The sequence below is a fragment of the Pempheris klunzingeri genome, chromosome 8 (genome assembly GCF_042242105.1).
Source record: "Pempheris klunzingeri isolate RE-2024b chromosome 8, fPemKlu1.hap1, whole genome shotgun sequence".
In the NCBI taxonomy this organism is placed as follows: Eukaryota; Metazoa; Chordata; class Actinopteri; order Acropomatiformes; family Pempheridae; genus Pempheris; species Pempheris klunzingeri.
In genome coordinates this window covers 17508075-17523741 of record NC_092019.1, presented here as the reverse complement: position 1 = coordinate 17523741, position 15667 = coordinate 17508075, and the positions used below count along the sequence as shown (strand labels likewise).

Here is a 15667-nt window from a genome sequence, read left to right as displayed (position 1 = left end):
AGAGGGTCAGCAGCATTTTCAGGCTTTCACTAAAATTACTCATATCTAAATAAAAGTCACATCCATGAATTTAAAGGACTTTTAACACAGTTTCCACTGACATCTGAGCTCCTGATTCTATACCAAGGTAAGCAATGTCATAGTGTTTATATGAAAAACAACATTTTACTTTTTCTTAAATTATCAATATTAAGAGAGTGTCTTGATTTTCTATGCAATGGATTAAAAAGTATGTGTCTATAGGACACACGTGATCTTGATTTCCATTTAGAATTAAAAAATTTAGTGGGATTGAGCAATTTTGTTTGCATAACATGATTTTACAGCACTAGACCTGTTGAAGAGCAATTGGGTTGAAGCCTTCACCAAGGTGCATTGCACTTTGATGGCCTGAAGATATTATGGTATAACGGGAGAGGCCAAAGAAAAAAGATTTCAGCTGTATTTGTAACTAAAATCGAATCAAAATGCTTTTTATTCAGTTCAGCAGAAATGCTTGAAACTACCTTTAGACTACTACCTTTATTTAACTCTGTGTAAACATCTAATAGCATCACCGAGGAGTTGTACCTGAGGATAAAATGGTTCTTCCAGTTTTAAAGATACATGAGGGGAAATAAGAAGTTGAAAACTGGATGTTAATAGACTTTTAATCAGCACTGTGTGTCATGATGTAGGAGTGAGAAAGAAGAAGCTACATGCAAAATCACTTTTGAACATCTGACAGGGGAATTAAAACCAACCATGACAGCCAAGATGGAAACACTGGATCCCTCAACTCTATCACAAGTCACCTCTACTATCACCTACGACCCTAAATCTGAGGCTGTGACCTTACCAGGGGGGGTCGTGTCAGTGGCGGGCATCACAGTGGTGACGGGGGGCGCTGAGCTGTCCTGTGGATCCTGCATGCTGGCCTTTAGTTTTTGGGGAACTCTCATCGGCATCAGTTGCGTAGCTGTGGGTCTGTGGGACCAACTGAACCAGTCCAAAGGAGGAACGTCTCACTTACTGGGGCTGGGGTTTGTGATTCTGGCCCTCAGTTTCATGGTGGTGGGAAGTGTGGTGGCATTTTACCTCCTGACGAGGAAGAAGAGAGAGATGACTCGAGAGGAGAGGGAGGATGGAAAAGAGGTTCTTGTAGAGAGTGGAAGGGTAATTAAAAAAGTCACAGTATAAAAGAAGATTAAAGACAGCAGAGATAAGAGATAGTGAGCTTTAGTTACCAGTAACTGAAGACAAAGCATGTGAAAACATCATATGTTTTGTTGTGTATGATTTGTTGCATTGTTACATCTTAAACTACCGTTTAACAGTTTATAAAGTAGCTAAAATTATCTTAGCCTCATCCAGCTTCAAAATGCAGTTTACAAAAGAATGCATCAGTGATAATAATCCAGAATAATAAGATGCTGCTGCCTGATAAACACTATTTTTGATACTACTATAAGTACATCCTGCTGATAATGCTTCAGTGCTTCTACCTGAGTAAAACTATGAATACAAGACATCTACTTGTTGTGTTTTATATTTTTTTTCTACCATGTAAACAGACCATGTACCAAGTATGTCATAAATAGACTACGTGTGTGTTTGTGTGTGTGTGAGAGAGAGCCAGAGAGACAAAGTGACAGAGAAAGAAAAACAAAAAGATTAAAACCTGGAAGAGGGCAAAGTGTGCAGATAATAAAGGGAGACATTATTACAGAATACAGTAGTCTGTTGTACGGTTTGTTCACTCAGATTATACACAAAAGAACAGACTTTCTCACTTAATGTGGCCTATGTCATTAAGGAGGAGAAGGAAGGAGAGGGCCTGTAGGGGGGGAATGTGTTAGTACCTCCATCTGCTGGAATTAAAACGAACTGTTCTTCATCCTCACTGTGACTTACTTAAAAATGTTTCTTTGTCCCTCACAAAATGAAATATGGCACAGTTCATTTTTTTCTCACACATTGAGTAGTAAAAGCATTTATTTCTATACAATATAAGAAATCTATAAGAAAGATGGAGTGATGTGCAATGATGCTGGCATGCAATAAAAACAAACAAAAAACAGTCGCTCAGTCGTCTTTGCTAGTTCAATTTATCACCTGAGTAACTTTATCTACACGCACCGTTCATATTGCAAACATAATTGTCTCATACTAGTCTGATGCCTTGCAGTAACATGGCAGGAGGACTAACTCGTTCTCAGGTATGTGAGGTATTTAAACAGGTATCCGTCTAAGACGTGCCTGACTCAGGTCACCTGACAGCCTGCTGCTACCTCCATGGTCACGTGTCATCGTTCAAGTTTCAGGAAACTTTTTTTTTCCTTCTGAAAACAAACCCGCCTATGTCCCGCCTCTTCTCCCCTCCTATTGGTTAACATCGACAAAGGCAGCGCTCTGATTGGCCAGACCGAGGTCATGTCTGGTTTCGTCAGAATCAAACAACACCCCCTTCTTTAAACTCGTTTGTGTGTAATTGATATCATCCCCGAAGAAAAAACGACTTGTATTTCAGTATTTTGGTTGTTGTAAACTAAAAGCTACGACGGAGTCAGCCGCCAAGGTGAGTGTGTGAAAGGGCCGCCGAGCAAAGCGACCACTCGGCTTGTTTTTTAGGTCAAGTCACAACTTTGTAAACTTGCTGCCAAAGGTCTCTGCCAAAGGTGTCCACTGTCAGTCATGTTACTTATTTATACAGCATGTCAGTTCAACTGTGTCATTTTCAAACGCTTCTGTTCCTCTCTGCTAACCAAGACACACAATTTAGCCTCATTACCGACGCGTATTACCTGTTTTTAGGCTGTCGGGTCAATGTGTTGAACGTTACATTTAAGCGCTTGAATTTATTCTGTGTGCTGTTTGTGGTGCTGGATGACACACACACACACACACACACACACACACACACACACACACACACACACACACACACTTCTCCGTGCTACATAATCCTTATTAGAAATACATCATTATTTAATGTGAAGGTTGACTGTTAGAGGGGGGTTTAATCAGCATTAGCGAGACCTTAAAGTAAAAAAACGAAAAAAAAAAACCCCACATATTAGCTACATGCATCTTTGGAGCTGCACCAAAGCTGAAACTAAATTTCATTTTCATTGTCTATTAACCCGCTGACCTACAAGATGTCAGGAAATAGGGAAAAAATATACCATTACAGTTTCCTGGAGCTCAGGAAGCATCTTGAGGCTGCTTGTTTTGGTTACAATTGAAAGAATTTTTTTCAGTCAATTGATAGAAAATAATCTGCAACTAACCCAACAAGTGATAAATCATTTGAGTCGCTTTTCAAAAAAGTCATTTCGGTTTCAGTTTCTGAAGTGGGTTTGCTGCCTTTCTTGCCTTATTGGATAGTAAACTGAATATTTTTGGGGTTTGGACTGTGGCTTGGAATAAACAAATAATTTGACTGTCACATTGGACAATGGGTAATGGTGATCAGTATTTTTCACTATTCTTGGTATTTGACTGACAAATTTATTCTGTCCAATCAACAGTTCAAAACACAAAGATATTCAGTTCACTTTTACACAAGACAAAATAAACCCAAGTGAGAAGCTGAAACTTGGAAAAAGTACCTTTTAATCATTAGTTATCATTAGTTGCCAAATGATTTTCTGTGGTACGACTGACTGACTAACCAATTGTTTCTTTGAATGTATTGAACTACATACAAAAACTTATTTCTGGCTTGGAACATGTAAAGAGAAATCTGCCCAGGTATGCATCTTAACAGTTTGTTAGCATTTGTTTTAACTTAACAGTTTACGGATCTTTAAGGAAGGCCTTATTAGTCTACACCCTGACATAAAACCAACCATTGGAATTTAAATTTCATCCTTACTGAGAAGATGCTTTGTTTGTCTGTTGTTGCTGTTAAACAAACCAAATTAGTCACAGATTACAATGCCAGACAACCACCTGACCAACCAATTATAATCACACAGTAATTAGTTAGAAAGAAAAAAAATGCATGTCTAAGCATTTGAGTCTGTCATTTGGCTGTCCCTTAGCTTTTAAACTCGAGAGGAGACTGATAATCATTATATTTTCTTCCTTTCTCTTTCAGGATGGACTCCAAAACGCCCCCTGACATCAGATAAATGTCTGGTTGAGTGCACCCTAAGAGGATGCCGCCAAGAAAAAATGAAACATTAAGTCATGGAATATGGGTGTTGGCAGAAATGTTAGAAAGCTAGATAAACTAGTTGTATTAGTTGATGAGGAAGTATAGTCAGGAGAGAGAGATTTTCTGCCACTAAACTGACTTATAGAGTTGAAAAATCGCTGTTTTGACAGTTGACACAGCTGATAGAAATAACTGGCTGATGGAGTGCAGTGAGAGAGTGCTGTGTGGGACTGGGGAGGTGGAGCTGGACCCCAACATTGTGAGTGAAGAGGCAGGAAAACTGTATTCAGAGCTACAGGTAAAGTAATTCCTCAAGTTGTTTTTCCTTTTCCTGCCATTATTGCTTTCTGGGAAAAATGTGCAATATAGTATGTGGTCTCACACACTCCGCTGCTTTGCCACACTACAGACAGTTATTGAGACCCATGGCGAAGGTGTGGTGGAGTCGCTGGTGCCCATCTTTGTGTGGGTCCTGGAGGGGCTGGCCAGCTGCAAAGCCCAGCTGAGAGACCGGGAGGAGGAGGCGGAGAGGGAAAAAGCTGAGCGAGAGGAGCTGCTGGAGAGATACCAATCAGAGAGAGCACTCAGGAAAGACAGTCAAGAGGTGGGAAATGATGGGGTTTGAAAGTGTTGATGTTGGTGGTAGATCATGATTTAGATTATGAAACTGGGAAGGTAGGTGATTGTTTGTGCTCAGAGCTGTTAAAGCACTTTGTTTCCTGCAGAGGTATCTAGAGCTGGACGACCAAATTGAACAAGAGAGGAGAGCAATGAGGGGGAGGGAAAAGGAGAGGGAACGGCGAGAACGAGAGCTGGAGAAGAAAGCAAGAGAGCAGGCTGATCAGTGTGAGTATTTGAATATCTGCTGTGAAAAATGGCCTGTTAGCCATTTATTTCAAACTTGTAACTTTTCTCCTTCCAGTTTCATTCATCCTTCTTGTGCATGTCATGACCAGAGACAAGAAGTCAAGAATTCATGCGCTAATTATGACAAACTTTCACAAACATTTTTCTGGTTGCTAGTCAATGCCATAAATCAGGAGCAAAAGGGGAGATTGTGACCATATTTGGTTGGGTGCTGAATTGGTGACACTGATCTTGTGTGCCCATCTAAAGCAATTCAAGAACAGACGACAAACAAAGTTATTGACATCTATCAGTCTGGAAAGGGTTACAAAGCCATTTCTAAGGCCTACCAAAATGACTCCAAGAGTGCATCGACGACTCATCCAGGAGGTCACAAAAGAACCCTGAACAACATCTAAAGCACTGCAGGCCTCACTTGCCTCAGTTAAGGTCAGTGTTCATGATTCAACAATAAGAAAGAGACTGGGCAAAAATGGCCTCCATGGGAGAGTTCCAAGGTGAAAATCACTGCTGACCAGAAAGAACACAAAGGCACATCTCACACTTGCCAAAAAACATCTTGATGATCCCCCACACTTTTGGGAAAATATTCTGTGGACTGACGGGACAAAAGTGGAACTTTTTGGAAGGTGTGTGTCCCGTTACATCTGGCGTAAAACTAACACAGCATTTCGGAGAAAGAACATCATACCGACAGTCAAACATGGAGGTGGTAGTGTGATGGTCTGGGGCTGCTTTGCTGCTTCAGGACCTGGACAACTTGCCGTAATTGATGGAACCATTAATTCTGCTCTCTACCAGAAAATCCTGAAGGAGAATGTCCGGCCATCAGTTCGTGACCTTAAGCTCAAGCGCATTTGGGTTATGCAGCAGGACAATGATCTGAAGCACACCAGCAAGTCCACCTCCGAATAGCTCAAAAAAAACAAAATGAAGGTTTTGGAGTGACCTAGTCCAAGTCCGATTGAGATGCTGTAGCATGACCTTAAACAGGCCATTCATGCTCGAAACCCTCCAATGTGGCTGAATTAAGACAATTCTGCAAAGAAGAGTGGGCCAAAATTCCCCCACAGCGATGCAGTTGTTGCTGCCAAGGGTGGCACAACCAGTTATTAGGTTTAAGGGGCAATTACTTTTTCACATAGGGCCAGGTTGGTTTGGATAGCTTTTGTCCCTTAATAAATGAAATCATCATTTAAAAACTGCTTTTTGTGTTTACCCAGGTCATCTTTGTCTGATATTAAAATTGGTTTGATGATCTGAAACATGTAAGTGTGACAAAAAAGCAAAAACAGAAGAAATCTGTAAGGGGGCAAATCCTTTCACAGCACTGTATATTCCTATATCACAAATGAAAAATTTGCCTCAAGGGGCTTCGCAATCTCTACAGCAAACGTCATTTGCGTGGACAGATATGGATGTAAACTGAAACTTGCCTGTTTGGTGGAGGCATACAACTGCGAGATGATAATTCCAGTTAAGCTAAAGCTGCTTGTTATGTTTACCTGCAGTGGTGGCCTTGGAGGAGCAGAAGGCGAATCTGAATAGAGAACTGAGCACACTGAGGCACACTCATAACAAGGTCAGATACTGCTGTTTAGTCTAAAAACACGTGTGTTATTGTATCACAGCACACTGACTTCTTTAACACCTTGTAATACAATATTAAGCCCTTTTGTCTTTATTCTATTTCTTACATATCACTCATGTTCTCTCCTTTAGCTGACTCACACATATCGGGACCTTTTGGAAAAGAGAAAGGACTCTGAAAGAGATTCTCCTTTAAGGTACTCAGCTTTCTTTTATCTAAAACAAATTCTGTGTTTTGTCTCAAAAAAGAGCTACTGTAGCCAACAGCATAATCAAGAAATTCCACTGTAAGCCTGTCTCAATATTGAACTCCAGTCTAACGTGCTGCCTAAGATTTCTAAACCACAATATAACAGTAGTGTTGCAGTATCCTTATTTATCTTTTACCATGATATCAAGTACAGTATGTACTATTTGTAACTAAAAATGGCTGTTTGAGACCATTTTGCAAATGAAATTTCACCTTTTAGTCACACTTGGCAACACACTAATACATTTTCCTTTTTGCGTTTTTGTTAAATGACACATTTATAGAAAGGGTTCGCTCAGTAGTCAGAAAGATGTAACATACTTTGAGCTTTTGTCAAGATGAAATAGCAGTTATTGATCAGAAATAGTTTATATGTTGCTGCTATAATTTCTTTACTGTGTAACACTGCGTGTTGCATTTAGGAATCACGTGCGCCCCAAGAATGCTGAATTTTCATCCAATCAAGTCTGGTCAGACTCCAGCATTAATGAAAAGGTGAACGTACTCTCACTTTACACATCCATATTTTGAAAAATTTTAATTAAAGATTTCAGCAAAGAAGTAGCCATTGTTTTCTGCTCTTTTTTTGCAGACAATTCAAAGACCTCATTCAAATTCTGGTCCTGCCTGTTTGGAAGATCTACAAGCCAAGGAGGAAAAGGCGATTGACATTGCACCAAAGCCGACCGCAGATCAGTTTGTAAATGACATCATAAGCTCCACTCCTGAGCTGAGGCAGTTTCATAGCTGTATGGATGCAAGGTAGATAAACATAAAGTATTTTCGTCAGTTGAAAAGTGCAATCATGAACTAAGCCCAAGTTAACTTCAGCTCATCCATGTGTTCTCTCACATTCTTTACTCCCGAATTTGCATCGTCATCAGCTCCCCAGTTGCCAGACCTAACACCAAAGAGCCACCGAGAGATGAGTCGGAGACCAGCTTGGAGGACGAGCTAGGGGAGGTGGAGTCCCCTCCACGAAAAGTAGAAGAGGAGCAGAGAGGAGAGAGGCAGGAAAAAGAGGAGGAGGAGGTGGAGGAAGATGATAGTATGGAGTGGGAGCTGCGTAACACCGACTCTGTGTTCTCTGAGCTGTCAGAGCTGAGTCGGGATTATGTGGAGAGTGTAGACCGAGGGGCCAGTGTCAGAGGTAAACACATTTATAGACCTTTTTCACAAACGTGGCTGATGCACTTCCTCTTCATCTTAACCTGAGTGTTAATTAACAGTTACACAACGCCCAGAATCAGACAAACATCCATGTAATAATTGAATAATAATTATGAATAATTATGAATAATAAATGAAAAATATCTCTTGCTGTAGGTTTTTTTTTTTTTTGTTTGTTTTTTTTTAAAGCTTTCCTTCCTTCTTTTTAAAAAAACTGTTTTACATCATGCCATGTAGGATGTGTTGTTGGATGTGAATGAAGAGTTAATAGTAACACCAGTTAAGCCTATATTTCTCTGTGTGTTCAAGCATTTTTGTTGTGTCTTATTTTAATTCAGCATTTTTTTTGTGTGTGTAGGCAGCACAGACCAGTTTGAGGAGATTCTTTCTCAGTATGAGGAATTGAAAGTCACCCAGTGAGTCCTATTTTTAATTTCTCTGGCCTGACTTTAAGCAGGGGGATTTTCCAAACACCTCAGCTTCTTTCTTTAGTACAAACAAATCAATAAGGGGAAGAAAATATTATAGTTACAAATTTGTTGGAAGTGTTTACTCTTCACCAGAGTGATTTGTTCCATCTTAAATTATTCATCTTTTGCCCTGTTTCTTTTTTCCCCAGTGAATTGGTAGAAGCTGCCCGTAAGGCTTTGATATCTCGGGTAGTCGAGCTGACTGACGACCGTTCAGCTCTTCAACTGGAAGTGACCTCACTTCAGGAAACAGTGTCACGATTAGAGGGCAGGATAAAGGAGAAAGAGGAGGAAACTAAGAGGTGTAGAAAATTGTTCTAGATATTCTAATATTGTTTGTTAATTCTTTGACTTTTTGGAAGATTTATTGCATTTATTTAATTATTTATTAACTTTATATCCACTGATTTTCATAGACTTCGGAAAGAACTGGAGGTGTTTCAGGCTGAGGATCCTGATGTAAGAAGACATTGTTATTTTGACACTTCACTATCACTAAGATAAAGCACAGCAGTAGCAATGTGCTGGTGAAGGTTTTTTAAAATTCAGTTAAAAATACTGACGCATGAACTCCATTAAATAGCATAAATCTTTTCATTCAGGCCTCTCTACCCACGTCCATGCGCCACTTCTCCCGTTCTGAAATGGCTCGTGTGGTCATGGAGAAGAACCAGTATAAGCAGCGTCTGTTTGAGCTGCAGGAAGCAGTAAGACGTAGTCAGACTCTCAGGTAACTTTGCTACCTCAACATAGTTGTTTATATATTTATACATATATATATTTTTTTAAAGCTGAAGTCAAGTAAAACATGAACATTGTGTTTTAGGTTTTTGTCTCCAACCTCATTTGTTTTTCCTTTTTTTAATAGAGCAACAAAGGAGGACAGGTTCACAGAAGACAAAAGGTCAAGTGTTTGGAGAAAGTAGGTGTTTGTCTTCTCCATCTTCTCTTTTAACTTTTTAAAGTATTCTTTAACGCATTTTTTATTTTCTTAGGTTACACAGTTTGAAATACAGGTTGAGATATTTTAACAAAATCCCAATCCCACAGGTTAAAAATGGAGCATATTATGTGTTGAGAGTAATCAATTACAAAACCAGTGGGAACATTTCTCTGCAGCACTTTGTTCATATTATTCACCAAAATTTGTCATTGTCATTTATTTGTCATTGAGCACGAAGCACAACGAAATTGAAAGTTGCATTTCCATTTGGTTGGAAGTTCTTGAATAGTGTCAGGAGTGTCAGGGAGTTACATGAAGGCTAAAAGACGGCTGCTTAAGATGGCTGTAAGGCATCTTATGTGCGAGTGTTGTGAGTGTTTGAACAGGTAAACGATGTCAGCAGAGCGATACTTGCCTGAGAGGGAAGAATCTGTCAGTAAAGCCACTTGGCATTACGTGGACACGACACAGAGCGACTGACTTAAACTTAAAGTGTGTAAATAAGTAGTCAGACAATTTAAGGTTTGTATAAAATACTGATAATTTTTTTTTTTATTAAAGGTTCAACCGCTTGTTCGGCCTGTCCAGGGCACCCTTAATCCCACCTCCTGCTTCTGCATTCGTCCTGCCAACTTCTCCGTCACTCACTCGTTCTCCTCTGGGGTCTCCACAATTACCAGCCGTCGGTCAAACCCATGCGGAGTAAGCTAGTGTTTCTGGCCATGTCATTCTTGCATACGCTCTTCTATTTACGTGATTTGTGATTTGTGATTTGTCATGATTTGCATCTAAATTGAATGATCATAAAAGCCTCAATCAAGCTGATTAACACCGGAAGCATTCTCTCTAGATCTGCTTCTCCTGCTGCTCTCTCCCCTCGTGTCAGGAGGCGAGAACTCTACAGAGAAATTCGCTCCCACATTTGGGGAACACTTGGAAAACGGCAGGTGCATGGCTGGAGCACGCCACTGGCAAACACACAGGTAGCAGAAACATGCACATGAGAACGTAATTAGAAACAGGCCTAAAGCTCTTCTGCCTGAGTGTGAATTTTGCATTTTGTCACAGGAGCTAAACCAATAAAAAAAACAAAAACATTTTTAACATACCCAGATTTGTTTTCATTTCCACAATCTTAACAACATCCTGGTGGTTAAATGTCTTTATTGTAGGAATCCCAAGACCCTGTCCCTGAGCCGAAAGATGTGCCTGTTCTAATGCAGCTCAGACTGTTGGATCAAAGAGACTCCACAGCTAAGGTTAGTCTTTTTACTGCAGACCTCTTGAACACATGAACCCAAAAACAAAAGGCCACTACCTTTTACATCATATGTCTGGTGCATTTAAAAGAGGTTCCTAACTTATTTTTTCTCTTCAGCTTAACTGTGCAGTTGCAGTCACGCCTGAGATCTCAGGAGAAGCCACAGTAAGACTGTCATTACCCTAATCAAATAGCAACTCTTGTCACACTCTAATTACCATGTGTAATACCATAACCACAACTAACACTGCCCAGGAACATGTAGTTTCATGCCATTCATCTTTCCAAACTCCACATCCGTCCTTCTCTGCCAGTGTTCAGTGTGGGCAGTGTCTGGCCCAGCCTTCAGCAGCAATATTACAGTGATTGATCCAGCACGGTCCAACACAGTACTGGATCAGTTCTGCCTCCCTCCCACAGCCCCTGCCCTCTGCATCTGTGCTGTCTCTCCCATAGGTCAGTGTCTGTACAGCGGGCTGCAGTCAACTTGTCAACTGTATTCTGTACCTGTATTATCCCGTTTTACTATACTGATAATTTACTGGAAACATTTGGAAATCAGTGCTGCTTACTTTCCTTTTGACACAATCTTTCTGGTCTTGTTATGTCAGGTGACACTGCAGGAACTGTGTGGATTGGAACTCAGGAAGGAAGGTAGTCTCGAGTCCCTGCTGAATAAGCAGCTTACGCCAATAAAAAAACACTCTCACTGAGTAAAGTACTTGTTGGCAGAGCACTCTGACTAACTCTCTCTGTTTCCTTTTCCCCCTTTTCTCCCTCCTGCTCTCTCTGTCTCAGTATACTGGTACACTCAGCCTCTGCTGGCAGGAGGCGCTGTCTGCAGTCTGTTTCCCTCTCAGAAGGTGTTCATTCGCTCACGTGAGTTCTGTCCACACCGTAAAAAGCATATTTGTTGTGAGTTGTTTTCATGTTTCCATCTAGAAATCTTTGAAAATAAACCACCGTTTGTTGATTCAATCTGACAGGTATGCACAGGGTCAAGTCATAGCTGGTTTAGCTGATGGGACATTAGCATTTTTCTCACACAGTTCAGGTAATTGTTGTCTGTCGACTCTTTTTATTACACAGTTTTGTTGAACATTCAATTCTGGTTTGTCAATTATGGCATTTAACAGTCAACAGGCTGTTACAATTGGCGCAGTTGTGATAGCAATACAATCATTTTTAAATCAATAAAATCATTTCAAATGTCAAATCATTGATTTTGATCTCTCTCTCCTTTTTGCGTGCTTAGTTTAATGACGTCAATAATGAAGTCATGAGTGCTGTGATTGACAGGTGGCTGGAATCTACAGTCGCACTCGGTGATGCCTCTCGGATCAAACCCTTTGCAGCCCATTCGCTGCTGCCTTGCAAAAGGTGGCCGCTTGTGGGTGGGATACTGGAACAAAGTCCACGTGGTCGACATTGACAGCAAGAAGGTTGAGGTAAGAAACAGAGGGTGTAACCGCTTTATTGTGTGCGTCATCTTCACGCTGTGTTTGGACTCACCATCATTATTCCCTGTCCGACCTTACAGCAAACATTCTCAGTCTCTGAACGTAGCGAGCAGCAGGTCCGTTTCCTGTGTGCTGGTGGAAGTGGTGTCTGGACATCCTGCAGACTTGACCCAATCCTCAGACTGTTTGACTGGTCCACAGGACGGCCGCTACAGGAGGTCGATTTTACTGCTTTGGTCACTAAAACATTAGGTGATAAAACTATTCTTTCCATTCATTACAAATCAGTTTTTAGACATTCAGATAATACATTCACAGTTGGACATGTAGTGTGTATATGTATATATTAGCTCTGTTGTATGTTTCAGCATAGTAACTTTCTATAAAGCACAACAAACACCGGTGTCAACTGGAGACTTTGATGGAACTCAGAAATCTCTTTGTTGATGCTATTCTGTGGTTCTCGATTTTTTTATTGAGGGGGGAAATTTCATCCTGTGGTTATTTGTGAATGCTGTTTTTTGTCACGTTAAACAGCATCCTCTGTGGTTTTAACACTTGGTGCAAGTTCCTTTTGGGATTTGTGCCAGCAGTTCATGATCGAACAAAAGGTCTCCAGCTAAAGATTTAGGAAAGAGCAGTTATTGTCAGAGCCTGGAGAATAAAGCATCAGTCAATGGGCCACAAATGCTGAATTTATTGTTGGCTTTGTTTTTGCCATATCTAAATAAAAAAATGTATCATATTTTTTCAAGAATGTTTTGTGTCAGGCACCAATTGTTGGTGCAGCTAACATGTTTTTGTTTCTCTTTGTAGGCCAAGCCTTCCTGATGCTCTCGCCTCTCCAGATCTCGTCTCTGGCAGTCATCTCTGGCCGTCTGTGGGTGGGCACAGGAGGTGGTGCCATTTTCTCCATCCCATTGTCCATAAGTAAGCTTTATTTAGACTCTACATGGCCAGAAATGTGCTCTATCTAGCATTGAGTATATTATTGACATATATTAATCACCGTCTACAGCATCAGAGGCCGTTTCCATCCCATATTGTTCCATTTCATCAGCCCAGCTGTCTTACCACGGACATAGACAAGCTGTCCGGTTCATTTTTGCTGCACCTGGTAAGCAGTCTTTCACCTAATATGTTCAACATTTTCAATACCTTGCTAATTCAGAGATCCTCATGCTGTAATTGTGGTTTAGTGTAATCATCTTTGCCCCACAGGTTGTTTGATCACCTCTCCCGGCAGCTCGGTCACTACCTCTCAGCTTATCCTCACTGGAGGAGAGGGCTACATCAACTTCCGAATTGGTGAGTAGAAGGAAAATACCATTCAAATGTCCAGTCATTTAAAGCTGCCTGGTGCATTGAATCAGAATTTCATTTATTTACTATTTTGTCAGTGCTTAGTTTATTAAATGGCTGACTGAGCCGTCCACTTTTTCAGGAGACGATGCACACGACGAATCGGTTGAGTTGTCCCAAGTTACACCTCAGCGGTCTGAACGCAGTCACATGATCATCTGGCAGAATCCCACCCCCTCTGTGCCCAGTCCTGCCCTCTGACGGGGGTCATCTCCCAGTTCTGCCCGTTTGGCATGAGATGAAGATGGAGCACAAATGCCCTGGAAATGGTGCTTTCAAGGAACTGAATGAAGCAACGGCTCAACGTTGCAGCAATAAAAGTGTCCTCTAAACATCTATATGATACAAACTGTTTCATCCTTGTTTACCTCATTCATTTTGTACATCTGTTTTTTGACTGGATTATCCTAATGGATGATTATGTTTTACTGTGTGCCTTCATCTGATTTTACATTATTTCTGTAAAATTTGTCAGAATTTCAGTCTGATTGTTAATAGCTCATTTTTACCTTTGCACTAACTATGCACTCAGTTTCCCTGGCGTACAGATCTCTGATACATTTTTCTGCCAGACCCGGGTGATGTTTTCTGTTGCTGAAGAACAATATTATCAGTCTCATCTTTATTCCTCCAAGAGGAGCTGTCATACATAATAATCATAGTGTTTAACATAATAATATGGCTGCTCTTGAAGCTGCTGTGTACAAACTTTGTTGTTAACTGTGAACTGGAAACAGGTGTTGGTCTTATCTCAGCGTAAAGACAATCAGACACTTCATATCTCCTGACATTGGGAGTTGGGATAGTTTCTTTTGATTGTGATGTGTGTGTTTTTTGCTATTTCTTTTCAAATTTCACCCCTCCACATTGAATGTGGCGTAATTACAAATAACTGCACATTTTAAATGTGTCTGTCTGTAAACAAATGTGTGATATTCCATCTTTTAAAATGAACAATTTCAGTGTTGGTCCTTAGAAATTATTTATTTTCTCAATCAGTTCTTTGCTTATTGTCTTACTCTGATGTCCTCATTTATTTTTATTGATTTCAGTATCTTCTGTAAAATAAGGGAGAAAAGCTCTTTCAAGCGTCCTATACAGTATTTTTGTGCAGTGACAAGTTTGTACACACAAATTGATGTCATACCATCTCTTTATCTTTCTAGAAAAGGCAATTAAGACTTGAGTATTTTTTTCTGACTCAAACATGTGGAAATATAATCATTAAAAATGTCCTCTATGGTTCTTGTAGTCATTTAATTTTGAGTGATATCACTATAATCTACTGCAGCAACACAACACAAACACGACAGACGAAATAAAACAGATGAATCTTTTTCATACTGGAATCTGTAGTAGTGCCTGTTACCTTAAAAACCACAGTGTAGTCCATATACAACTTCTTAAGCAAAGACGATACAAACTCTCCCTCATGATAACATAACAAATTACACTTTTTCTCATGTGAATGAGGTGTTTGTTAAATCCACCAGAGAAGTGTTGGGAATGAGTGACAACCAGCAGTGACACTCCTTTGCCTCAGGCAGTTTGGACTGCAGCCGGGTTAAGGACAGCCCCTCATGTAACAATAGTCCAAGTCAATCAGTTAGGCGTTGGTGTCGTCTTGGGTTCCTCCTCCTATGTTGGACTGCTGCGAGTCCTTGGGATCCGTATCCTGCGGCTCAGGGAGCGGGCAAGGCGATCCACAGCTCCACCCACAGTTCCCCCCAACTCCTTTTTAGAGGTCAGACCCTCAATATTGCCACTGTACCACATGACCCAGCCTGCCAGGGACAGTAGCACCAGCAGGGCTCCCGTGTACACCAGCAGATCCCCAAAGTCTCTGCCTTTGATCTCTAGCGGAGCGAAGACCCCCAGCAGCAGGGATATGACACCCAACAGGTCCATCAGCACAGCAAACACCAGGGCCAGCTTACAGTGGGACAAGCCATCATATTTGGGTGCCATGACTGCTCTGAAAAGGAGACGGGAGGATGTCATGTGGAAATATGGACTTGCCAGGGCGTCGTATTAAATAACATCTGGCTCCATAATAATAAAATATCATGATCTAATTCATTGTTTTTCATTGTTAATTCATTGTTTTTACCAAGTAGTCAGCTATGTAGGGCAGTGGTGATTTTCCTCTATAC

General features: G+C 40.7%; 2 protein-coding genes across 3 annotated transcripts; both read left to right on the top strand.

Moving 5' to 3' along the window:
• The first annotated feature begins 79 nt into the window (after positions 1-79).
• On the top strand, positions 80-1962 carry LOC139205796 (transmembrane protein 100). The gene is made up of 2 exons (XM_070836118.1): positions 80-127; positions 678-1962. Exon 2 carries the CDS (start codon positions 745-747, stop codon positions 1177-1179), a length of 435 nt encoding a protein of 144 aa, XP_070692219.1. The 5' UTR covers positions 80-127; positions 678-744; the 3' UTR covers positions 1180-1962.
• Positions 1963-2468: 506 nt separating this feature from the next.
• LOC139205701 (C-Jun-amino-terminal kinase-interacting protein 4) lies at positions 2469-14740 on the top strand. Of its 2 annotated transcripts, none has more exons than XM_070835990.1 (28): positions 2469-2557; positions 4082-4439; positions 4551-4745; positions 4867-4987; positions 6520-6590; positions 6731-6795; positions 7271-7343; positions 7441-7610; positions 7733-7998; positions 8377-8434; positions 8638-8790; positions 8905-8947; positions 9091-9218; positions 9357-9410; positions 9993-10133; positions 10318-10414; positions 10604-10690; positions 10810-10857; positions 11007-11148; positions 11304-11346; positions 11491-11571; positions 11679-11746; positions 11992-12140; positions 12233-12404; positions 12969-13082; positions 13171-13269; positions 13374-13460; positions 13597-14740. In XM_070835990.1, the coding sequence occupies exons 2-28, from the start codon at positions 4341-4343 to the stop codon at positions 13713-13715; spliced, it is 2943 nt and encodes a 980-aa protein (XP_070692091.1). In that variant the 5' UTR covers positions 2469-2557; positions 4082-4340; the 3' UTR covers positions 13716-14740. The 2 variants fall into 2 exon arrangements, with proteins under 2 accessions (XP_070692091.1, XP_070692090.1); XM_070835989.1 differs by having other exon boundaries at positions 10282-10414.
• The last annotated feature ends 927 nt before the right edge of the window (positions 14741-15667 follow it).